At 39.7% G+C, this 27,656-nt stretch overlaps 1 protein-coding gene across 2 annotated transcripts in view; it reads right to left on the bottom strand.

Moving 5' to 3' along the window:
- The window catches only part of LOC115020352 (glutamate receptor ionotropic, delta-1-like), a 197,792-nt gene that overhangs the window by 55,908 nt on the left and 114,228 nt on the right, over positions 1-27,656 (bottom strand). For both annotated transcript variants that reach the window (XM_029450322.1, XM_029450323.1), the window contains exons 3-4: positions 26,455-26,739; positions 13,438-13,643 (exon numbers count right to left, since the gene is read on the bottom strand). In XM_029450322.1, coding sequence (XP_029306182.1) covers positions 13,438-13,643; positions 26,455-26,739 — 491 coding nt within the window. The remainder of the gene's footprint in view (positions 1-13,437; positions 13,644-26,454; positions 26,740-27,656) is intronic.

A 27,656-nucleotide genomic window follows, 5' to 3' on the forward strand; every position in this document is an offset into this window, starting at 1 on the left:
ATGTCGAGAGATATGTGATTTGTTTTATGAAACGTTTTTGGTAATGTTTGCTTAATCAGCACTGAGGAAAGCATGCAAACGGGTGTGTATGATACTTGTCCGGGGCAATGAGTACTTTTATAAAGGCTTTATGGACAATAATAATTCCCAGTAAACAACACTGGGGGCAGTTAGAACAAATTCTGAATAGGCTGCAGTTGTACACACAATAAATTAGTCGAATTGATTCCCCCAAGACCGCTGGGGTTGTATCAAACATACGAAGAGTTTTTCTCTGAGAAGTGGTTTATGCCTTACTTGGAAGGAATCTCATTTGCCAGCATGCTCTGGTAGCGGTCTCAAGTAATGGTTTGCTGCTTTATAGCTGGCACAAGCTTTCAATACACCTGAGGAGCACTTTAATTTAATCTGTCTCATCAAGATCAATAAATGTGTCTGAAGAGTGATTCTTTTGGAACATACTACCTGTTAATAGGCCATAATGCTTTTAGAGTGACCATTTTCTACAATCCCATATATACGCAGTTTGGTGCTATACAGGAAATCTATTCGTATCAAGCCGGAGAGCCACAGCGCTGCCAGAATGTGCAAAAGCAAAGCTCTTATGTACATTAACAGAAGACTCGAAAGTCATAAGATAAAAACATATTTCCAATCACACAGCCCTTTCCATAGTAGTAGTATGTAGCGAAGTGCACAAAAAGGGCTGTGAGAAAAGAAGTATATAGGATGGTGAGGGGTTCCCAAAGCTCAGAACAAGGCGGAGTCGGGGGAGAGGATAGAGGGTACATGATCAAAGCCTATATTTTGAAATCACTTACTTCTCCATTAGTTTGATTAATGGGACCAGCCTCACAGTCAGACAGAGGCAAGGGGCTTGAAAAATGATGCAATTACTGCTTTTTGAATAGAGGGCTGAAAAGGCCTGCTTGAAAGGAGGATCTGGAGGAGATTCTACAGGGCATCCTGGACAGTAGACTACCTCCTCTCCATCCATCTACCCCCCCTGCCACACAGCCTGATGCCCAGACGGCACTACTATAACCCTCCCCCCCTCCGGCTTAGAGGCACGCTTCACCGGCCCTCTCTAAACTGGGGGAGCACTCTATAAATTGTGATTAATATGTATCTGCAGCATCTTCCAATGTTTGCGTCGCATTCTGCTTAACACTCAGATGATGCTCCACTCCGTTGCCTAATCGCGGTCTTTTTTCATTTAACGTTTTCTCTGTCAACATGTATTTTCAGCACATTTATACTGTTCATGTAACACTTGTCATGCAATATGAAAAGATTCTTAGAATATTATATAAACCTCTTGAGTCATCGGCTGTAATACAAACGTCTCAAGTGCCTCTTGTAAACATGTTTTAATAAAACATTATGACAGTTATCTCCAAAGGCTTTGGAACTACTTTCAATTTTAATTTGGTGGAAATAGTTAGACTTTATGCACACAACAAAGGAAGCTGCGATATCCAATGTTCATACTTTATCCTCAGTGTTCAGATCTGCATTACATAAGAACAACAGAAGAGTGTAAGTTGTAAATGAAATGAAAAGGAACACGAATTATATGCACATATGTTGTTGAGAGACTAGTAAGTGAATGTAGGTGATTAGAAAATACAGGTCACCTGGAGAAACGCTTTAAAGATGTAGGAAAGTATCACTTTTTTATCTGGACACGAACCTAGATGAACCCCCATTGTCCAACTCTGCTTTTCTGCTGCACACTGTGTGTGGGATGCAGTCTGCAGGAAACTAAGCAACAAATCGTTCGGTTAGATTCACGTTTACTAATCAGCTCAATAATTGCAGCAGCAATGAGCATCAGACGAAGAAATAAAAGCCTAAAATGAATAGAAGGAAAGACAGACAAAGAAAGAAGGGCATGTAGGTGGAATTCATACTTCAATCATACATACAAAATCATTATAATCTGATGCATATGTGGCAACTCTTGTGGAAAGGAGAAAGGGCAGGAACACCTTTTCTGTTATTCTGCTGTTCTTAAATGCCACGCAGTCTGTGTAGTTTTGGATAATAACTACTTTTCACCACCCCTTTGATGAAACTATGATTACATTTTGTGATTGTCCTGACTTTTACTGTGTTGAGACAGTGAATGTATATATTATCTGGGAGAGCTTCTTCATCTGTCTGGGGGTAAAATCACAGACAGAGTCACAATGCCCATGGATGAATGTAGCACTTGTCATGTTATGCCAGTTTGTGTGCCTGCATGCGTGCAGAAATGTTTACCAGGAGATGTGAAACATGGCGGATAGGGAAAAGAAGTGAGAGCGCTTCCAGAAAAGCTGTATGGATGCCCCTTTGGAGGAAAGTGAACAATAGTTTTTAAAGAGCAGATGGATGGAAGCAAACATAGATTTACAGATTCCTGAAATACATGTCTAACATGGAGCACATCATTATTGCTTGGCATGTCAGTGTTAACATGTTTCAGTTCTAAACTACTCTTGAATTAAATATGAGATCCCGGCTAAGTGTTGGCACAATAACATCAAGCAACGTTCTTGGCAGAGTGTGAAATCCAAATTCAAAATATGTCCCCTGTGCTCATTTACACATTAGCATTTACAGTGATTCTCTCCAGAGTGCTATTTGTCTTTTTTACATCAAAATCAGTTAAGGATTTCATTCAACACTCCCAATGCAAAGTAAATCCGCTAATGCAAGTGCAGAAGCACTCACAGCCGTATTAAACTCCCATAGGCTTGTGGGAAAAACTTTTCTCAGAACAGCAGGTTCCTGCTCCGAGGCTTTGTTGATGACCTGTTGCGCACGTAATAGCCACATTGAATGATTGTGAATAAATCCACAATATCCGTGATTTGTTATTTAAATGACTTATTACTGTAAACTACTCAGTGAAGGTTGTTGTATGTAAGACTGAGCAATAGTTTGTTTACTTGTGAATTCCTTCATAAGGCGAACAAACATTACTGCTCTGGTAATTTCCCAAAGACATAAACTGACTGATACCGAAAAATAACTTCTGGTGTTGCTATATTTTTGGAAAATATTTTTCTTTTTTAAAATTGCACATTGATTATTGTTATTGCAGCCACCTGCATATATTAACCTACAGTAATTAAGTATACATGAGATACAGTAAATGGTTATATTTTTCAAATGTGGGTGTTAACACAGACCTGTGAAGGAGACATCAAAGGAACATATGAATATGCATGTGCACATGTTGAACACTCACTCATACATATCTGTGTAAAAAGCAAAATGAGGACAGGAACAAGCAGGGTCGTAAAGCAGGCATGAACAATGGGTAATATGGCACCTGGACTGGACTTTATATTTATAGTCTTTCCACTGGGGCTCTACTTTAATTGAACATTTTCTCCAGAGCTTTTGGGTAGTGATACACTGTGCGCTGGGTACCAATACAGTACTTGTTTTCCGAGTGGTTGGCTTTGCAATTACCCTTATAACTCTTACTATATTTTGAGTCAGCCACTTGGGTATTGGGCAATAATCCTGAGCCCACAGCAACAATTTCACAGAGACGGATCTATCCCACAATATTGTAGGTTTTTTGGTATAATTTAATTTCCTATTATGCTGCAGGGAGACAAATACACAGAGTGATAAAGCTATTAACATAAACAGACAAAGTAACTTAGTGTTTCACTATTTAAAAACAATATGAGCTACTCAATTGTTTTGCAAAAGTCTTGAATGACTCTACAACCCAAAAATAATAAAAACATAAACATATCGTGTGTTCATATATTATGTTCAACTCTAGAGGTCACGAGATAAATGAGACAGACTTCAGCGGGTGCCTTTTATCAGATTAACCGTTTTCCCTCCTGAAGAAATAAAAATTGCTCAAGAGGGTTACTGTTTCAATAATGCTAAGCATGACTCATAATCGCAAACATCAATCAAAGTTTATCACCTGTCAAAACAAGACTTTGAGATAAATAAAGTGAGAAGGCTTTGTGTTCTATACACCCGGCTGTGTTAAACCTTTGAGCAGAAGCACAAAGCACAAGGTTAGAGCGGTCGCAGAGGATAGGGAGCTGTCAACTGTGGGCCAGCGCTGCCAATATTGTTGTTTTCATCATGATAATCACTTATACCAACACCATCATCAGTAAAACACTGTTCAAGTTAATTACCCTTTAAAGGCCCTTTCCCACATTTTAAAAAGTTCCCAGACATTGATTAATGTGAAAGTATAAACCATCACCTAAAAAACACCGCAGTTTTAATTCTCTAGCATTACTTATGAAAAGGCAAATTATTTATGAAAAGCTCTTTAACTTCATCAGATGATTCATACTTGCGCAAGTAATAACAATCCATCATGTAAAGAGCTTGCCAAACTGTCCCGGTTTCAATTTTAATACCAGAGTTTGGATATACAACCATTTCTCTTGATTATTCCTCCCTCCCGTGAAACACGCTCCTGAAGAGGGGGTGTTATTCAGACTTTGTAGTGAGGTTTTGTGTAACAAAGTGTTGTGCTGTTAGAGGTAACATATTGTATACATAGGCAACACGTTCTCAATATTTGAAAGTTGCAGACACAGAGCATTGCTCCCTCACTCCCAGGAGCTTTACCGTTCATTGATGGTGGACAGACAGGGAGGTGTTATTGCAGCATGCATTTATCATGCAAAGCAATTTCACTTTTCTCTGTGTGCACATTCTCCATGCTCCATGGTAATAACACTTAATAAGGAGAAAAATCACATGGAGTTTCTGAATTTACTCAAACTAAATACATTTAAAGCACACAAGGGCTACACAATGACACGTATACTACCAACACATCTGCTTCTAGTCTTTGGCTAAATTATTGCACTGCTCCGTGATACTAAATTACTGCAGGGGAATAAAGACAACTAAAGCATGTATGAATCTATACCATAATGTATCCGTCTATAACGCAACCAGAGAGATGACAGAACAAATAGAGAGAGAATATTACAGAAGAAAACTAGTTTTCAGAGAGGGTGAGGAGAAATGAGCAGAGGAAGAGAAATGGAGACATAGACAAAAGTACACAGTGCAATAAGAGGGGCGACAGAACGATGAGGTTATGGGGGGGGGGGGGGGGGGGAGATAAAGTGCCCATGTAGAGGAAAACATGAACCATTAGGTCGGGAGAAATACAAAAGAGGAAAAGAAGGAATGTCCTGTAACAGGGACGGAAGGGGGAAGAGATACTGAGAGAGAGAGAAGAGGAGGGAACAGAGGGCAGAGGAGGATGAGATGTAGGACAATGATAGATCGTTTTCTGGCAGGCTCAATTTGTCACGCTGTTATTGGGAGGAAAATGGAATAGAGGAGCAGCAGTGAGGGTCAGAGGGAGAGGACAGGGGTCTAGACGTGGGAGAGTTAAACCAGGAGGGAGTAACGCCAGCGGGCGGTAAGCGAGATAAACTCCACACACCTCTTCCCCTCTGGCCTCCAACAGATGATCACTGAGGTTACAGCGCTCTGATGACTCCATCCCAGTAACCAGTGCCTCCATACACTGCTGGACTAGTTTATGTTGAAACAAACATGCATTGCACTTAAAGTTTCTGGCTAAAGCTCATCATTATACGCTGTACTTAAATATTGTACTGAAAATATTGCAGCTTTATAAAATCATAAATATGCAAAATAGCCAATACATGCAAAATCCATTATGTGAGAACTTTATAATAATATTGTAATTCATAAATAAATGGCCAGAAATGGCCCATTATAAGGCAATTATGAAGCGGTAGCATAACTGAAGCTAAAACACATTTCAATTATAAATGGGGACCTCTCGCATCAACTAAAGTAGATGTATGACTAAAGAATAATGCAATCAGTAAACATGATTACATTTCCAGACTGCCCCCATTGTCCGTTTAAAGTGCAGATAATCTTGATAGTGTATATTCTCTAATACTGTGTCCTCTATGTACTCTACCTGCACTCCCCTGCTAAGTACTGGCCATCCATAATGTCGCTCCATTAAACACTCCCAGCCGCCCAATGCAAACGATGCCACTCAACCAATAACACACGTAGCCTCCATTTGTATTCTGAGACAGTCTGATTGTATCTTCTGGCTGGCTGCAAGTTTGTTTTTCCACAGCGTTTAAAAACAATTCAAGCCGAGAAGCACTTTTGGAGCTTTGTAATCATACCTGGCCTAACTCATTAGCACCAAGGGAGGGGGGTGTGGACAGAACTGGCAGTGATGGATCTGGGGAAGGAATAAGGGGTGGCGCAGAGAAGGTGTGCACATGTTTGGGTATCCTTCTGTGCGTGTGCATGAATGCAAGGGATGTTGTTTGTGCCAGTACTACGCTCCCCTGCACCAACACCATGCTCTCTGTGTCAGGTTAATGAGTCATGCTGGGATACACACTTCCAGGTCATGGCCAGCTTTATTCAGTCTGAGAGCAGAAGTCCAGGTGCCGAGACACGACTGTGCTACAAGCAGGGATATTGAGAAAAATATGAGAAAACAGACCAGAGAAAATAAGCACAGTCATTCAAATGTAATGATTGTGAGTGTTTTTGATCTCGTATCCTAGTAAGTTGTGCTTCATTCATAAATCTAGGAAATGTCAAAAACTGGAGCAATAATAAAAAAGTATGGGGCACAGGCCCATGTACTAAAGCAGAGTCCTTATCGCAGCGGCTCCGAGTTAAATCCGACCTTCAGCCCTTTGCTGCATGTCGTCATCACTCTCTCCCCTTTCAAATCTATCTTCAGCTGTACTTATGAAGGCAACAAAGCCCAACAAAATAATTGTAAATGGAAAGCAAAAGCAAAAGTACTGGGCACAGGAAATGAGAGCGGTAAGAGCTAATATCCCCTGTGTCTAGACTTTAGACACAGGGGATATTAGCTCTTACTGCTGTAAGGTGTTATAGCTAGCAAATGTTTTTTAGACCTTGTTGCAGTTTGATAACTTAAAGTGCTGCAGATAATGAGGAACATTTGAATTGCAGATATGGCGAGAGAGAGAGAGAGTGATGTTTTTTTGTTTTTTTCTCAAATTCTGCCACCTTTTGTAAGTCTGCTGTCTACAACATTTAAATATAAGCACCCTTCTACCTTGACATTAAAGTTAGCGTAGCGTTTTCAACCTGTGACACTCTGACTTTGACAAAACAATTGTGAAGGACACAGAAATGTTACTAAGTGAGAGCTTAGTGTCAAGCCACATCTACGGCTTTCATGTTATAAAGATGTGTGCGAGACTTGAATGTGTCTGTGTGTGTGTGTGTGTGTGTTGTGCCTCCACAAACTGTCTTGTCAACGACACTGAATTCCCCAAGCAAGAAAAGCCATCATCTCTGTCTTTTTTAAAGCATGTCAACTCTGACCGCTCTAAAATCACCGTCCACAAGTGTTTGTGACAATAAGACGAAAGAGTCCTTGGCATCAAAACACAATTCCAACCAAGGGCAAATGTGTGTATCACGTCTCACACTCAAGCGACACAAGGGTCCATTTTTAATCAGCAATTTATGGTCTCAAGTCTTGATAAGTGAATCCGTTTCCAACACTGCAACCTCGTCTGCCATGCTGTCAAATTGAAGTTTAATCTACAGCACAGTCATGTTTTGTTGTTTCTTCTGCTAAGGAACTTGTATCCCCACCTGCCGGTAAATGTAGTTGAGTAAAAAGTACAATATTTATCTCTGAAATGAGAACCAGATACAATTTAGCAGAACTACTACTGCACTACTACCAGTCTAGCAGAGGTCTAGTAGAAGGTCGTCTGTCTTGAAACCTTTGTAAGTTCACATGGAGCCCTGCTGACACAACGAATCATGTCTGCTTTAAATATAGCTTTTATTCAAATAGGAGAAATGCAGGAAAAAGAGATGAAATTCAGGATATCTGCTTTTCAATCTGAGGTTTTGTGAACAAAGTTGAATAATAATAATATTTACTTTCAAAGACAGCAAGTGTATATTACAGTTTATCCTTTATGTGCCACAGCTGAGTCACCAGCTCTGACGATGTTTCATTCATGCACAAACAAACCTGAAAGATAAGACGAGCATTGGGCACATGTCAGTGTATAACTTTAAACCATTTGAGAAAAACATGATCAAAATAATGTTGAAATAATAACAATAATAACGTCAATTAGAAAAACGTTACCAATTATGATAAATATGATAATTCTGGATGCAATATGTCAGTATTTTAAAATGTCATCAGAGGATCTTGCAGTGAGTTCTGGAGGCAAGTCTAAATGGTAATGAGGTATAATCCTTCCAGCTGAATTAATTTAAACTGTCAAAGTGTGAGAAACGTATGATAAACACGTGAAGAAGCTTTCATCTTTTCCACATGTGCAGTCTGTGCTGCTTGCACACTCTCACAGGGTACAGAGGAACCTCAAAGGGGGCTTGAGCCCCTGTCGTTTGCCCTCCTTGAGAAAAAGTGCCCTTTTCTTTTTGGAAATAAATACATCAATTCTGCTTTTGCACACAGTCTGCCCGGCGAAAAGATGTAGTAATTGAATCAAAAATATCAGGCCGGGAGATTGGTGCTCCTGGGTGATGCCCTTTAAGCATTTTGTTTCTCAAAATGTACGACTTCATTCTCAAAATCACAGAGAACAGAGATATTTCTTACTTTAGATGTTCCCAAAACAGAAGACACAGAAGAGGAGGGGAGAGTTAATTATGTTCAGACGTATGTTAGATGAGCAGGTATACCATATGTGGAAGTAATACAGAATGCCTGAGAGCCTTAGCTCCATTATGATAATCCATTATACCAATTCATCATTTCAATTGTCACCTGGTGCCCGAGTTCTCCTTAAATAAATAAAGACATGTCCACATTAATTGTTGCATAAAAAACTCACCAGAATGCAGGAAATTAAGTGTTTGCACTCAAATTCATCACATGTCATGGGTTTGTTTGAAGTACATACAATGTTATATCCCTTTAACTCATTCCAGGCATATATTTATTTCATTAATTGTAAAAATCACCTTTTATGGATTTGAGCCCCTGCTGCTTTAGCATCTCCTAAATGTTCATGGTACATATTAAAAAGCTAACAGTTAAATTGATTCCTGATTTATCGCTGCGAATAAAAGTTACCTTTTCCTACTGGTTTTAAAATGATCCCTTCTTAAATATGAAGCCTAATGTCGGTCAGATACCGTGCTCACTTCCAGTCTCTCACCTCTCTCTTCCATTAGTTCTCACTCATTACTGTTTCACACAGAAGTGCTTTGTGTTGGATTAGCTCTCCATCCCTTGGTCATCTTTGACCTTTCCTTCCTACATCCTTCTCTTTGTGTCCTTTATTTCTCTCCTTGCCTTTGTTTCCCTCGCCTCTCTCTTCAGGCATCCCTCTCTTTACCCTCCTGGCACCCTGTGCAGCATCTTTTGCTCCCTCTCACGTTCTCTGGCAGCAGCGCCTGTCACTCTTGTAGCTTGGTGGAGCCGCCGCACAGGAGGCAGACCTCACCCTGCCTCTCTGCTCCATCCATCAACTGGCCTGCAGAGCTGACACCACATTCTGTTTCCACTCACAGCAACACCTTTAGGAGGCTACTGTCCCGCAGCACCGAGAGAAGAAATGCAGTAGAACACGAGAATAAGGAAATATTTAACTTGTGTTACAAAAGTTGATGCAGGCCAATGAGTCTGAATCCATAACTGTAACCTGGAAAATCCTGCTTACTCAGCTCCTAATAATAATACACTCTAAATGTTCGATCTAATGGTAACATTTAGCCTTACATATTATTCATTTTCACAATTTACTGTACAGGTGTTTGAATTGCTAAAAGCATTTCAATCAATGTTAATGAAAATGAATAACTAACTCCCAAAGCCAGAACCCAGAGAGCCAAAAATCGCATTTGGGTCTCTTCAAGATATAGCTTGAAGCTTCATCGTTGACAATTAATAGGAGAGTGACTTTGGCAACTCATAAATGTGTGAAAACGTGTATTGTTTTATGTAAGTGATTAAGCAAATTCTCACTCATACAACCCAAGGACATAGAAATGGGACAATTGAAAGCTTAAAATTCCACTTTATCGCCCACTAAAAGGCTCGCGTGACTCAACTGAAGTTCCCCTATCATGAGGGACGCAGAGAGGAGTTAGGTGTCAGGAACGAGGCGGTAGTGGAGCTGACAGAAAACGCTACATCTTCTCACGGCCAAAGTGAACGAGAGATGAGATGGCAACTGTCTGGACGAGAGAAAACAAATGCCATAGAATTCAGCATGAAAGTCGCCGACGCCGTCAATGACACATAGATCTTGTTCAAAGTATAAGAAATGACGGTGGCCTGAGAGTCGACCGGAGAAGTGACAACTGATTTGTGACAGAACGTTTTACTCTGGGAAGTAGTATCATAAAATAAAACATAATGTGATTTAGGAGAACTTTTGCTAATGCACTTATGTCCATAAATGTTAGTTAGCTGAACTTGAAATGAACGAATATGAAAATGTTTGAATATAGGCCAGTTATATTAGGCCTTTGATGAACTGTCGGCCTGACAAGGGGGCCTCTCTTTCATCTGCCTAATGCATATTGTAACATTTTCCCTCACCCCCACTTGACCTTGTGGAGGAATAAGTAGGCATGGACAGATTAGGAGGAAATGGGCCCCTGGCAACAGACAGACAGCCCATCCCCCCACAGAGGAACAAGGCAACCAGACTGAAAGACAAGCGGACGTGTCATTTGTTTAGCTTCTCCTTGTGTCCATGTTGTCATTCAGTAGTTGTGTTGCGTCTCATTGTAGTCATTGGTCGTCTCTTTATAGTTATTGTGTGCCTCTTCATGGTCGCTTTGTGGTAATTTTGCATCTTTTTGTAGTTGTCTTGCATCTCTTAGTGTTCATTTTGTGTCTCTGTAGTCATTTTGTGTCTCTTTGGAATCCCTATGGGTGTTTTTATACTCATTTGGGGTCTATTTGTGTACATTCTGGGTCGCTTTGGGTCTCTTTACAGATGTTATGCATCTCATTATAGTCGTTTTTGCATCTCTTTGTGTTAATTTTAGTGCCTCTGTTGTCGTTTTGTGTCTTTATTGTCGTTCTATGTTGTGGTTTTCTTTGTGTCTCTTTGTAGTCATTTAATTTAATTTTGTCACATCCTGCGCAAGTCGTCATGACCACTAATCCTACTAATCATCCACATTTCTTAACAATTATATCAGCATCGCGAACGAGCAACAGGTTCGTCCCGTGAGAAGAACATTTGATCCAGCACCCTGTCAACTTCTAGTCATCATGGCGACTTTACTTTTCTTGGTGCCGAGACACTTCACGAGGCACCCTCAGCATCATTCTCCATTCAGATATAAGCACATTTACATTTTCTCCCCCAGTATCTCTGGTGGATACTCACAGCTACCAAGGTTTTAATGACGCTTTGATGAATTTACAAATCTCCACCACTTCTAGTATATTAACATATTCATAGGAGGATTTAGGAGCTGTGCTTCTTTCTTAGTTCCCAAGATGCCTCATGTTAATTCTATAATGAATGATAAAGAATATACTTGGCATGATTAAAAAAGAAAGACAAGACGTCGAGTATGTGTGTGTGTGTGTGTGTGTATGTGTGTGTGTGCGTATGTGTTGAAACAGAATTCATTGGAGTGCATGGAAAGATCAAAGCAGTATGTACAGTAATTAATCAAACTTGAAAGTCTTGGTGTGTTCACAACCTGTGCACTGATTTATTTGTCTATTAGTGTTTCACTTTTAGATTCACAGTGAAGCATTTACAAGAGGCACAACAGACTTACTGTTAGTTGAGTATTTGTATTTGCTCCAATAGATAGAGCGATTACATGAGTCAGTGCAGAGGATTGTATATGTAGAGACAAACTGGCAAGGGACACTAAAGGCTCTTCACTAATAAAATACCGTCTCAGAGTCCTGGAATTGAAATGAAAATAAACCAAACATTAAACATTGGGCTTGATACATGTGTCGTTTCTGTTTAAGTAGAAGCGAGACATTTTGAAGAATAGCATCAGATAAAATGAGACGTTTTTGTTTGTTGTGTAAAAGCTCTGCCGATTCAAATGATATTAAAATGTGTGGATCTCACTTTTGCTTTGCCCTCCTCCGTCCTCTGACTGTAGTCTGGACCTACGAGAATCACATTTTGCTTTGACGGGTGTTGAGTGCCAAATATGTTGCTTACATGATGCCTGACAAACCAGCCAAGCATCGCACTTTAATTTGTCATAGACTATGAATTTGTCTTCTGGTTTACTTTTACTTCACTGCCCTGTATTTGAGGTCCACATTTTTCATTTTTCATTTGAAATCTTCAATGTTTTAGCAGTGTTTCAGTATTCTAGCCAGATGGCCAGAAGATTAAGTGTCAGACGGTGATGTGTTTACTGGGCAGAATAAGCCACTCAGGTTGCTTTAATGTTGCCATATTTTTCACTGAACCCAACGCTGCCAATGCCACGCAAGTGTTTCCTTCCATCATGCCAAAGCAAAATTATTCAACATGGTTTGACCGCCGGGTTATTATGAGTAAAACCCCTGCAGATGATTAAAGGAAAACCTTCCCCTTATGTTTGCCCCTTAGCGAGGAGAACTTAGAGAAATGTGTTCTTTGTTATCGTAACATCTAACCCAATTACTTTCAGTTTACTGGAATTCAGGTCAGTCATGGACACACACTCCATCTCTTATGAACCGTTTTGAGGAGAGGACAGCTGATTAGCAAACGACCTTTGAGCTTAGTAAGAAAAAAGAGGAAAAGAAGTGCCCTGAAGTCAAGTTGGATGCGTCAACTCGTGCACCTTCCCCTGATTCCAACTCTTATAATTAGCAAACACGATGTGGAAGGAGCAAATTAGAGGTTAGCTTCCATGTTAGCATAGTAAGATCTGTGGCTGTAACTTTGAATTTGTTTGAATTTTGCGAGGAGTTATATGTAGCGTTGCTGATCTGTACAGTAAACACAACTTCCTTTATTGGCAGTGCATTGAAGAACGAATTCACTGTATAAATACTGATTCTGCTGTCAAGAGATACAGATGTATTTGTAACATTTGATTCAGAATATTGGTACCTAAAATGTATTTATTTCTGGCCAATTCAGTATCAAAAGGCAAAACACTCTGATCTCTGCTTTGGATCTAAACTCTGCATGGTTGAGACGGGCAGTTGCATCTTGTTTTAACAAGGGAAGGCTCAGTAGTGTTGTCTTAGCGACAAGTTCCCAATGAAAACTAGGTAATTTATCTCCCATTACTCAATGGCATGTTTGTCGTTCACAACGGAGGCAATGTTTGATCAGCTGTCAGATTAATGTGTGTTCCCCTTCATGGGTCATCATCTTTATTGAATACATTTGTTCTGTCTAGCTCTTTCACTGTCTCTCTACCTTGATAAAAAAAAATGATCTCAACAATGTAGCCTACCTGGTGGATGAACACCTGTGCACCTCGAGGGCTCATGAGCAACACGGCGCGCCGCAGAGTGTCCCGGTACCGGTTGAGCTCCTCAGTGCGCATCGTGTTGAAGAGGTCAGTAAAGACTCGGCTGACGTTGCGGTCCACCCTCTGCAAGGAAACATCCAGACCCAGACGCGACGCCTGGTCCATAAATGTTTGCAGACCTCGGATGTCTGAAGGAGGAAAAATAATGACAGAGAATGAGTGATGGGGAGGGAGACACAAACAAAACCACACAGAGACAGAAAAGGCACAACACTTTAGGCATGTGCTATGCTATACAACACTTTATCCCCGGAGCATTTAATCAGAATTGTGGGTAAACAACTTGTACTTTCAACACCTGCACATGCACTATATTTCCAGGCTTCGTTCCAGGGGCTTCAAGGTTTCATACTTAGCTCCTGATCTAAAGCGTGACAAAACACAACAAGCACTGCTGTCTTTCTGTTTCCTGGGGTTTACAGGATATGAAACTGCATGCAGGTGTTGCTGTCCCCAGAGATGTAAGCGTGTGTGTGTGTGTGTGTGTGTGTTCACTATACAGGAAACCACTTAAAAGAAGCCTGTGCTGCACACACAAATCAAAATTGATGTGCAGCAGAGGGCTCACAAAAAGCACAACAATCCCAGCAGACAAAGGGGAAGCATCAGCCGAGCATGTGCCAAGTCATGCCGCACTGTTAAAGAGAGGTTAGGGTCAAACCTCTTTCTGCATTTGTGCGTGTGTGCGTGTGTGCGTGTGTGCGTGTGTGTGCGTGTGTGCGTGTGTGCGTGTGTGTGCGTGTGTGTGCGTGTGTGTGTGTGTGTGGGTGGTCTGGAGGTTTGATGAGTCATCAAGTGCTTTATTGTTCAGAACAAACTGTATACAGTACGGAGGGATAGAAAGTCACAACACACGCACGCACACAAACCTACAATATCATACTGTAGGGGTGTGTGGCCGTTATTTGAGGTGATATGGCACAAAGTTTTAAGACGCTCGGGCAAAAACTGGAAATTAGGCTAATAAGAAAGCTCTTGGCCTGGTCTGAGCAGTGAAGCAACATATTGGTACATCGCCCCCGTTTCTTAGTCTATACCTTCGGGCAAATTGAGACAGAAATATGACTAAGTACCATATGAAGCAAATCATAAAGAATTAGTTGCAAGGTTCGATTTTTCTGCCATTGTTACATTGCAATTTATCTTTTTTTTTTTTTGGGCGGGAGGGGAACAAAAATACTCACAGAATAGAAATGTTCAAAGAGCAGAACAAAACATGAAATTAAGTCATTCATCATTTTTGAAGCGTTACCAAAGTGTTACTGCAGACTCTTTGAAAAGAAACACAAACACACACACACACACACACACACACACACACAAACACACAAACACACACACACACACCTCTATGCTTTCTGTGTCTCCAAATTGAAACGGTGATCCTTGGTGGTGTGGCTTTGAATACAATGGGCAAAGGATCAACCTCTGAGTAATTCCTCCTTTTGTTAGTGCACAAAAACTATTTGTAAGTTAATCATAGCTCCTTCCCCTTCTGTCCCACGACTGAACCGTTGCAATTATTGGGACTGCAATATGTTCTACTTACAATTTCCAGCTGCAGTAACATATGGTGATATATTGAGTGTGCTAAACTAAACGTATAATCTGATGTCTCATGTTTATCCTTTAGGTATATTTATAGTCAATAAACAAACTAATTACTAACCAAACATTAACAAGTTGTGGACTTGGCATTTCAATACTTATCCAAGAGGCTTCGTGGGAAGCATCATTCACGGCATGATGTCTACGAGTCTGAACATGAATGAATGTTGAGTTTACGCAGACGTTTAGACAGACTTAACTCCTTAAAGAACAAAGCGGTTCACATTGGATAAACAGCAGAAGTGATCTAGAGAACTGATCAAAAGACAACAACTATATTGAGTAGTAACACACTAATGTCGCTGCTGGCTGAAAACGTTGTATCTCTCGAATGGGAAAAAGAAGAAATGTACTGTAACAAACAAACAGAGTTTTTAATCCCATGAAGTGTCGAGGGAAAGCTACCATGCGATAACTACTCGAGGGTCCCCGATAGAAACGTCGGACTTCAAAGCCAGCGTTCCAAACCCGCAGCAGGCTTTTCCATGGGGCAACCATGTCAACCATGGAGGGGGCTTCTGAAAAGAGGATTAACGTGGAATTAAAGGTCTGATTTTTGGACATGTTTACCCGAGCGTCATTTCTGAACACAAATCTGCTTCTGAAAGTTTAAGATATCAAAAGTTAACTCTTCTCTGCCACATCGTGTATCAGCATCCCGCTACCTCGCTCCACATGGGATCTAACTAAGTACTCTTGATATCTCTCCGTCCCACACCTATCTTTGGCTTTAACAGTACAGTGTGTATCCGCTTTGAAAGGACATTAAAGATAGATCAGGAGACTGAGATATACCCCACGAAGACACTCTAACATTCTGTTCAGCTCTATCTTACTCGAGTTGTAACTACAGTGGGACTCCCACTGGAGCGATGCAGAAATGAGCATCTCATGATCAAAGGGCTTGGAGGTTTGTACTGAGCTGTCAAGCTGAGTTGCAATCCAAACTGAAAAGCCTGAGCAATGACTATACTACCAGTCTGTGTTTACTCAAAGTCGTGATGAGTCTGTTTAAGCAATCACTGTTTTTCTTGCAACAAGAACATCAGTTAAGCATATGCAATACAGATCTGTATGTAAATCTGAAATGTATCAGGCACTGTGTGTGTTTTGCATCCACCCTCAATTTGAATCCACCCTCTTTTTACTGACTGCAGTCCTTTTACACCACAACACATTAGAGTATTTGTATAACTGTGTTAACTATCTGAATGAAAGGGCAACACATATATGCATGAATATGAAGTCTGTACATCATATCCACACAGATCATAATGTCTGTGGCCTGAAGCACGCGCCAAACACGGGGGTTAAGTGCAAGGCTGACATTTGTAATATTACCTCATATCTACTTCTCATGCTAACGGTCTCAGGAGAAGTACGGCTCATTCTTTTCTATTTTTGCCAATTTTCACAACAAACAAACAAAAACAATCTGGATTTTTAATGAAAGTAAAACAGTTTGAACTCATTTTCACTTGGATTTGTACAGCCACACACATCCAAATGTTTGAAGTGTGTGTGTGTGTGTGTGTGTGTGTGTGTGTGTGTGTGTGTGTGTGTGTGTGTGTGAGACAGTGATCAATGCAATCAACATGAAATGAGGACATCATGGCAACAAGCAAAGCTTAGAAAATGCTTCCCATTAAAAAGTGATGAGAAAAATGGGGTAAAATAGATATTAGCTGCTGATTATGAACCACAGGCTCTCTAAGTTACAAACATTAACACTTGAACCACTGAGTGATGCAAATTGTGTTGAAAAAATGATTTCTTTTCATTTTAAGTAGCCAAAATATAACACACATATTTTAATTAAAAAACAAAAATGGTGCCCCGACAGTACATCAGCGTGACAAGACATGCTCTGGAAGCAATGTAGCAGCATTTTTAATAGACTGGAGGAAAGATCCGTGAGATAAAGTGAAGAGAATGACCCATTCAATCCATAATCAGAGTACATGTCAATTAAATAATTACATTTTGTCTTGTAATCATATTTAGGTCGATCTTATCTATGATCAGAGGACAGGGCAAATACAGTCAGTCTTTGTCCGTTTATCTGCCTGTATGCATTATGAACACTGGAGACTAACAAACCCAACACCTTGCAGAGGAGAAACTGAAGGTGTAAGAAATCCTATTATGTTCTTACACAATGCCAAACACAATTGATTGAATGGCCCCTCGTGGTGTAAAAGTCAGGTCCAGGCAGGCCGTCGGTAGAAGCAAGGCCAACTGATTGACCCCAAGAGTCGAAGCAGTTAAAATTCAAAATGAAACGGATCATTTGTGGAAAAAACAACAGGAGGTAAACTACAGTCTGATCTGCACCTGCAGTCCCCCTGCTTTTAACCTCATGGTATGATCTCTGCTGACTATACACAAACAATTAAGGGGGAAAAGAAAAGAAAAGAAAGGACATGTGAGCCGCAGAGGGAGCAGATAAAGAAGATATGCCCTTGAAGGACATGTTGCTAAATACTGCAGAATTTATGTTGGCAAGCAAGGGACAAGGTCAGTGTGGGATAAGAACAAACATGCTAGCTTATAGCACATCAAGGTATATGCAGAGAAGTTGAGGAACATGTCATACCCTAGGAAATAATATAATTATAATATAAGACATCAAGTTATCAACTCTCACTCAGGTCATATCGGGGAAGTGAGATGTGTTCACACAGGGAGATTATTGTAATGTACGTACATGCAGGTGGTCAAAAACATAGCACGATCTTTAAATATATTACAGTCCAATACAAAACCACCACCACACACGGCCTTTAAATGGCCATAGTACTGGATTGCATTAGATTGTGCAGGTGTACTGAATACACTGGTTACTCTGTGTACATGTATGTTTTTTGGTTAGGCAGTAACGCTCACTTACTGTACCTCATGTGTTTTTAATTGAGGTAAATGTTGTTGCAAATGAGTACAACCTCTCTGCTGTAGGAAACTGAAGGAAAGCACCGTCAACAAAATGGTTCCAACACAAGCCGTCGAGTCTGAATGTGCAGAGCTGGAGTTACAGTCCCAGACTCAGTAATTATCTCAGTCCAGGCCTGGTGAAACGGTCTCAAAGATACAGTTCAGTGATTGCATTTTTGGCTTACAACATCGCCATTCATGTTTTAGTATAGAATAAAAGTAATTGCCCTACTTTGTTACCAAGTTTGGCCGACATGCCTTTGGGATGGAGTGTGCTTAGAAGGGAGACAGTCGGAGCAGGATGCAACAATAAAATACATTTAAAAAATAGAAATGGGAAATAATGCAGGAATAAATAAAAAGCCCAGACTGTTGACAAATTTCAACTTTGTTTTTATTTATTTATAAATGAGGTCGGATTAGGGTTAAAATAATATGTTAGGATTCAGAAAATTGGCCTGAGGCATTTTATGCTTTTTGTGTCATCAACACAGAAATAGTGGATTAAGTCTTACCAATTATTTTACCCTTTCACAAAAAGGTTAAGTGCCTTTCTGTGTAGTCATGCACTATTTATTTCTTCATTTCCAACTGGTAATCAACATTTTAGAGAGGAGAATAATGGAGCAATATTTCTGCACAATATCTGTATATTTCCTAATCCCTACAATTTCCTAATATTGATTAACCTTTACTCAATGGTCCCTGGTGAATTCTCCAGGATGAGAATTAATACAGACAGCTATCAAGTGTAAAACTATTTCCTGACTGGTATGTATATATACTAAATAACATAGCTTACAAAAATCCTCCATATTTCATTACTTCCATTACTCACTTTACGTTCTCTTTGATCCTCTTATTCTCTCTGTTCTTATGAAAGCCAATTAATTGAAGGTCACCTGTGCGTTCACTGCCTGTGAAGTACAAGTTAGTTGGCAGTGTTGCTTACCTTATGACCTAAATGTAGCATTTATTGTAGTGGAATAAAGGGATGCAATAAGAAGCATATGAAAGAGTTACGAGTAGTTACTGCTCTCAAAATGCTTCATATTCTCAGATCTGTCACTAACCCTAACATTACAGACTTGCTACAATCTCTGCAGGAGATATCTTTAGCGTTTGTCCTGCCCGGGTTATAAATGCACTTTCCACATTGGGAACCACCTCCTACATGGGTCCAAGAGCATCTTAATCAATCTCACACCTAATCCCAGCCTAATTCTCTCCTCCTCGAACAGAGAGCCAGTCACCACAGGGTGGGCAGAGACAGATGTAGCTGCTTCACAGTCATTACTAAGCGCAGGTTAACTCAGACCTGCCAAGGAGCCTGCTGATGTTCAAGAAATCGACCCTTCTTTAAGATTTCCGATAATCGTGCCTCAGTCGCCTCTTATGCTCTCCTCGTTATGATAAAATGACAGGGTAATTTTACAGAAGCTTTTGTTTGCAGATACCCACTGTCCACCCTCCCACACAGAATCAATAGCTGGCTTCCTTTTACATACACACAACTATGAGTACAGTGTAAGCACACCTTAAATTGCATTTACAACAGCCTACAGATAATATTTCAAACCTTTAGACTAAGAGTCTACAGCAATGCAAGCAGCTCTGTGAGGCTGCACTTGAGGTGCTTTGAGCTAACGTTGTTAGGATCCAGCCTCTGAGAAACATTAATGTCCCTGGCATTAATGAATTGCATGCCAATCCATCCAATAGTTGAGATATTTCAGTTTGGACCAAAGTGGGGGACCGGACGACCGACCCACCATCTCTAATGCCATCATTTTAAAGTCGTTATGTTAGCTCTACTAGAACAGCAATGGTGGTGCAGTTGGTTAAAACACAATTGGATTTGTTTAGTCAATTTTCATATTTATTCATTTTTCCCCACAGTCTTGCTTTCAAGGTCTTTTCAGTTGCTTATTGTTTGTGAAGGCGTGAGACAGAGACAAAGGCATTTTGTGTCTGATTTAAAACAGCATGGCATGACTGACTTATTCAATCTGCAGCCATTCTGCTGAACGGTGTCTATTTAAAGACACGGTTGGTTTAAAAAAACAAGTGGAGAGGAGAGCATGAACCTGAGATGTGTCAAGTCACGGTCAAATGTAAAATGAAATGCAGTAAGACCACATCCTTCGATTCACCACAGGAACTCAACCCACTACTGTGCATTCAGTCGATGTCATTTAAATACAGCCAAAAGTGTATTAAAGTTTCATTTGATATCTTGGCAGTCCGGTCAGTTTGAGAAGAATGCTTGCAGTGCACAAAGGGCTGCATGGCCCTTGACTGCAAAGCCAGAGTTTGTTTTTCAGTGAAAGAGATGAACTTATGTGGCCTTGACATGCACCAGGTCTATTTTGTCCTTTTCAAATAAAAAGCTGAGACATTAACCTACCCTTCAGCGCTGTCAGAGAGCACGGCAGAAACCTGCAACAGTAGGACTGTTTGAAGGAAGAAAACAGTATTGGCTTTAAAAAAAAAAAGAAACTGTTGCAGATGAGAAAAGAAAAAGAATGAACAACTTAAGAAAAAAGAAAAATCTTAGAAGGCGTAAAGGGTCTTTTTGTTAGCAATGGGCTGTTTTAGGATTATCATACCATTTTATTCTCTTTGCCTAAGGCACAAAACCAACATAGGGATGTTTTGAATTCATAATACAAAGTTGGTTTCCTTCAACACAAGAATAAGGTTTATTCTGTTACTTTTGAAAGACATTATGGGAAACACTCTCACAACAAAGAATCAAATTATGTGTTGAAAATGTACAATGACAAATGGAGCCAGAAGAGCTGAAGCCTTAAAGGTTGTTTACATATAGTAATGTGCCTTTTATGCAACTGATGCATTGGTGGCTGGAATGAATCAGCTTCTTTGACACACTTCATTACACCGAGCTACATTTTGCCCCTGAGGTCAAAGAAGCCGGCTGTTTAATCTGTAATAACGCACCCTGTCCTCTCCCACTGCAGAGCCTGGTGTTGCTCTCACCATCCAAAAAGGATTAAAGAAATAGGATTACAATAATACATGTCTAGATAAGTGTAATACAGATAATGAGTGTTTTTTAACAATTCTTTGTTTGTACAGCTACACTGTGACGCCTGCGGTTATGCGCTACAAGGTGCTCTATCTTTTATAGCATCTGCTTTTACAGAACGCACCATCAGCGAACTGATGACACGTCAGCCCAGAAACACAGTCTTATCGCAGCACGTCCACAAATCCATCAGTTCACTGCTAATTTACATGTTGGATAAAGATGGCCTCGGTGTAGCAATCATGCTTCTAATGAATCTGTAAATTAAATGTCCTTTTTCCAACATATTCCTTCCAACCGTCTTTCATTTATGGTATGAGTTTTAAATCTCAGATTTAAAAAATAATTGATCTTTACGATCTCTGAAAGAATAAAACAAGAAATCTTTCTACAGGAAGTTATATAAAACATAACATTAGATAAAGAGACTGAACACTGTGATGATCATACATCAGCGCAGAGCTTTGTCATACCGACAGTTAAGCAGAAAAGTAAATCATGGCTGAGGGAAAAACACACACGCTTTGGCAGAGCAGACAATATTCTGTTCCAAAATATTAATGTACCCGTTATTTAACGGTTAAATAACTTCTGACTTTCAGTGCATCAGCCAATGAGTTGTTTGTTTTATTCAGATGTTGTGTTTATAGACTATTATGATAAAGACTTTACAGTACTTGATAAACTACCTTGTGGCCATTTTCAAATAAAACATTAAAACACAGCCAAATCTGCAGAATAATGATATATTACATTCTGATTTATAACTCAGGATAACAGCCACGTTTCCAACTGCATATGGATTTATTAGTTTTTCATATTGGAATAAACTAAGATTTACATACCATCAAATGTCATCAAACTTGAGGGGGAAGTTTAGGCTTGTGACGAACGTGGTTTCTGATAATGTTACAACTTTTTCAGAAGCACTTGTGCTACAAAACTTACTTTATCAATATGTGTAGCCGTTATGTCAAAGACGTCTTTGTATTGTGTTGCAGAGAGATCTACTGAAGTTAGTGTCTAACTGACTAGCTGCGCTCCCTCCAGTGTTGTAATACCACTTGTTCCTCTAGAGGCGATAGTGAGACACTGTCGCTTTTCTTTGACCGGCTCTCAGAGTTTCAGCAGTTTGGTTAATTTTTGCATATTCTTGCCCACTGACTGACTGACTACACAATATAAAGAATACATTAGAATACAATGAATATGCCAAACGACTACAACTAAAGTATAAACTTTAGAGATTGTATGGAATCAATTAAGAGGTTAAATACCCCCTATGTCTTTGAAGCAGGTGAGCATTACACATTGAACATTTAAAGTACTTGCATTGACTTATATAGAGTATGATGGGCAAGCAGCTCAGTTCTTTCAATTTTTTTTTAGGAAACTTGAGATCAATTAATCTATTAGTTGACCGAAAATGTATCAAAGGATAATTACAGTAATTTTCTAAGGAAAATTGTCAGAAATCTTCAAAGGCACTTTTTTTATGACCAAACAATTAATCAAGAACGTTTTGACAAGATCACACTGAGAACCTGAGTGAGGTTACATAATTTAATATCCTCTCTTTGATAATAACTAAGCAGACAGCATGAGTTGGAAGTGAAGTGACATTCAAACCTTTATGTACTTATAAAGGTTTAGCAATGATGGAATGGGTGGTGGGAAACAGAGGAACCAAGATTAAAGTTGGTCTGAACATTATTAATGGAAAAATACATAGTCATTTTAAACAGAAGAAAAGCAAATTACAATATAAAAGAGAACATAGTAATTAAGTATTTTACTTTTCTATAATTAAATTGCTGTATAATTAGTTTATTTTAATTTTGAAAAATATGACAAACCACCTGATGATTCATTCTGAATGTTTCTGTTCACCTACGTCAATGCCTTTGTTTCTAACTTAATCCAATTTAAGTAATTATTTAAGTAATTAGGATATATAATTAAATGGACTTGAGAAATCCATCTGTGATCAAACAATGTTTCAAACTTTTTAGCCGACTGAAAAATGCTGAAAAATGCTTAAATGTTCAAATCCAAATTTAAATCAAGTTTTATCAAGCAGCACTTTAGCCCTCTGGCTGAATACAGTTCGTGTAATAGACCAAATGTTGTCTCATTAAATGTTTTTCTTTTACTCTTTCTTCCTCAGGTTATAATTACATGAGAATACTTTACTAACTAACTTTGCATTGCAAACTTTACACAGTGTTTAACATTAACATTTGACACGGTGTGCTTTCATGTTATACATGCATTTTAAATTTGTAATTAAAAGCACCCAGATTTAAATGTGACAGAGGCTACTTTTAACTAGTACTACTGCTTTTAAGCCCGTTCCTTAAAGGTTCAATGTGTAATCTGTTAGCATGCTAATTTCAGTAGATCTCTCTGCAACACACAGACGTCTTTGAGATAACGTCAACACTGTTACCTCTTCACATTCTGATGATTATGTTAGTTGATTTGTTTTATGTTTTAAGTTTAAATTCTGGTATATCTTACACATTCAACCATTTCAAATCCGTATTCAGGTCTACAACTCATACTCAAGCTCCATACCAACGATATGAGATGCACTTACAGAAGTGATTTCTTTTGATTAGACCTCTCCTCGGGACTGTGCGAGTGTGTGCCTACACACTGCACTTGATTGACAGCTTACTGACTCTCCAGTTAACTGTGTTGTACATGTTAAAGCGCAACACCTTTATGATTATTTTAGGTGTACAGACTTTGGCTACCAAAGTAAATCCACGGGACATTCTCCAACATAAGTAAAACTGAAAAGATATCTCATCAGCTAGAACAACTGACAGCACTAGTGTGGGTGTGCAGTGTCTGTTATTAAACTCAAAACCTGTTAAATACCAAAAGCTTGCATCCAAATGTCCGATTTATTATATTTTTATTATATGTTTAGGAAATGTTCATATATGGCTACTTCTGTTTGGACTACTTTTAAGATTTGAGACATTTGTTTTTTTTTGTTGAATCAAAAAAGGGTTTTGTAGAAAAACAGTAAAGTTAAAGAAAATTAGGAAAGTAAATATAACTCAACGAGAAAGTAAACATTACATTTATCATAGGCAGCACACAAATACATAACCAGAATAATACTGAGAACGTCTGCAGCTGTTTCTCCCTAATCATACTGTATGTCTAAAGTTTAATTCCAACATTCACTATCTCTTTAAATACTAAGTGCCAACATAGATATACAGACAGCACTCTTCTCTATCAGCAGTGGTGTGGGTCACTGTAGTACTGCTTCAAGGCAGGCACCATGGGTATTTTGACTGTTCTGTGATGAGGATCCTAATTAGCCGCTACAGTCCTTCATTTAACAAGTGCCGAGTTAAACAGTGTTATTACCAGCACAAATGTCAACGGTGCCGACTTTGTAGCATCTAATTTAGCAGGCTTAAATAAGTCTATTTTGTTAGGAATTAGTATTTCCATCCATTATTTCTCACCAACAGTGCCTTGTTACACCAAGCTTTCATGCGTTAGACATAAGTTCCCTCTCAAAAGACTTGCAATTTAAGGCTATGGTGCACTGTGCTCGGGTGAGATGTTATGTATAAAGAGTTTCTGATAGGATATGATTCAATGAATGGAACTGTATTGTACCAGGAGGGAAACTGATCGAGAATTCCTTAAAATGCAGATGGTTTGATCGATGGATAGAAAGCAAGACATACAGGCAGACAGCTAGCTAGCTAGTCAGGCAGATAGCTAATCAGACACACACACACACACACACACACACACACACACACACACACACACACACACACACACAAAAAAATACAGATAGACACAAGACAGCTAGTTAGACAGACATAGATCTAACTGGTCAAACAGACATAGAGCTAACTGGTCAGACAGACATAGAGCTAACTGGTCAGACATACATAGAGCTAACTGGTCAAACAGACATAGAGCTAAGTGGTCAAACAGACATAGAGCTAACTGGTCAAACAGACATAGAGCTAACTGGTCAAACAGACATAGAGCTAACTGGTCAGACAGACATAGAGCTAACTGGTCAGACATACATAGAGCTAACTGGTCAAACAGACATAGAGCTAACTGGTCAAACAGACATAGAGCTAACTGGTCAGACAGACATAGAGCTAACTGGTCAGACATACATAGAGCTAACTGGTCAAACAGACATAGAGCTAACTGGTCAGACAGACATAGAGCTAACTGGTCAGACATACATAGAGCTAACTGGTCAAACAGACATAGAGCTAACTGGTCAAACAGACATAGAGCTAACTGGTCAAACAGACATAGAGCTAACTGGTCAGACAGACATAGAGCTAACTGGTCAAACAGACATAGAGCTAACTGGTCAAACAGACATAGAGCTAACTGGTCAGACATACATAGAGCTAACTGGTCAAACAGACATAGAGCTAACTGGTCAAACAGACATAGAGCTAACTGGTCAAACAGACATAGAGCTAACTGGTCAGACAGACATAGAGCTAACTGGTCAGACAGACATAGAGCTAACTGGTCAGACAGACAGATAGAAAGATAGACCGATCCAACTCAATGCTGAGTGCACTTTCTACAAAACGTGTCTAAGGACAAATCTCTTTAGCGTAAATGTGAAACAGCATGTCACATACATTCACATGGAGCACTGTGACTGGCCGCAGGGACCAACATGTGGAGTGGAAACTTGTGGAGCTAGTGGATGGCTGTATTCCCTTGAGGGCTTGCTGTACTATACACTTCATCAACTGTAGTTTCCACTGTACTGACAAAAATAAAAGTGATTTACACTCTCAACGAGATTGAACTCTTCCAAGTAGTAAAAATATTAGCCAGCAGTGGCAAAGGATCATCAGAGAAATGCCTATGCAGCAATATATTCTCCTCATCTTTCTGCCCTTGTACCGTCTTGCCAATCCCTCCTCGATCCACAGTCCTTGCCTTTTACCAAATGTGGGTCAGGAAAGGTCTGGTCCACACGGGCGTCGTGATGAGAATATTGAAAAAGAATACAGTATATTAAGTACTGTTGGGACACACCGTTATTTTCTGGTGCCACAAATGAGCCAATTAGGCATAGACTTGTGTCTTCATGAGGATGCGTGAGTGTGTGTGTGTGTGATGATGTTCTTTCATCTTAGTTCCCACTCTGTGTGTTTCTTCCAGCATATGAATTCTTAGTGTTAATATCCCACTTTACTTCAGCCTGATCTCCCCCTGACACTGGAGGTTGTTTTGGAGCATTAACATTTAAATGAAACCATCTCACATACAAATGTCATGTTTATGAGATACATTTTCTGCTCTCATTCATCCCAACTCACCGTAGTCGCTTTCATAAAAGATGATAAACTTCTGCCAGTGCAGTTCTGACACGAGGGTGAGCAGGACTTCGTTTATTCGAACAGGTGGACGGGCAGCCAGTGTGTAGCTCTCTCCCTCTGGGCTGGGGTTGAGCTGGCAGGCGGTGCGGGGTGCACCATCTCCATTTCTCTGGATGAAGAGGTGGGGAATGTGCATTGCATCCGTGAGAGACTGCAGGGCACTTGCGGCTGCGCAGCCGGTTGATGTGACTAGAGCGAGGATCCCCTGGTTCATCAGCTCACATGCTGCACAGAAGAAATAATAAATTGAGGGAAGGTGGATGAAGCGAAAGGAGTAAAGGAAGAGGGGTGGAGACAAGGATTTAAAATAAAGAAATAAGGATAAATGACACAGAAGTATAGAAAAGGGATAGAAAAGCAGAAAAACAGGGTTGGGAGAAGAGAAGAGGAGGAGGAATAAGATAAAACATGATTAGATGTGCATTTCAAGTCAATCCAAACAAGATTTGTTATTTAAAAATCTTCCAGGTTGTAAGAGCGTGTACATTATTCAAGAAATAGTGCTCAACTGGTCTTTAGAATTCAAGATGGTTCTTTGTGTACCCTACTTAGGATTACGTCTGAGCCTCTGCAGTTGCGAAGAGATCACAGAAAGGAGGGGGTTGGTACTGAAGTTGTATTATAATGTGTAGATGGGAGATTCAGTGGGGGGCATCCTCTAATCCTTTGCCCCAGACAAAAATGAGACAGCTGATTAAAGCGAAAATGCTTGCTTAAATCAACAGTCACTCGAAAAAACCGAAGATGAATCAGAGTGCTACAGGAGTCAGTGTGGTGCCAAGCAAAAACACGGAACAGTGAGTCACAAATAAACTGGAATATTTTTAGTCTGAAGTTAATATTGTCCCGCACGCGCTCATATCTCTCTTTCAATACATATAGTGGAAATATATAAACCAGGACAGATTCAGACACACACTTGTAATGTCTGTGGTGGGTCTTAAAGCCCCTACATGTTTATCAACACATGTCATTTGGGAAACATCTGTTTTAGATCCTCTTAGGGCCAGGTCAGCATGTCTGCTGGGATGAATGCCAAATATTTTTAAAAGATGAAAATGCCATCTTTGACATTATTAATATGTCTGAAATTGACGAGAAAGGCTGTTCTGTCTAAGTGGTGGTCAATATTTAATGAGAGT

This window comes from Cottoperca gobio, chromosome 15 (genome assembly GCF_900634415.1).
Source record: "Cottoperca gobio chromosome 15, fCotGob3.1, whole genome shotgun sequence".
In the NCBI taxonomy this organism is placed as follows: domain Eukaryota; kingdom Metazoa; phylum Chordata; class Actinopteri; order Perciformes; family Bovichtidae; genus Cottoperca; species Cottoperca gobio.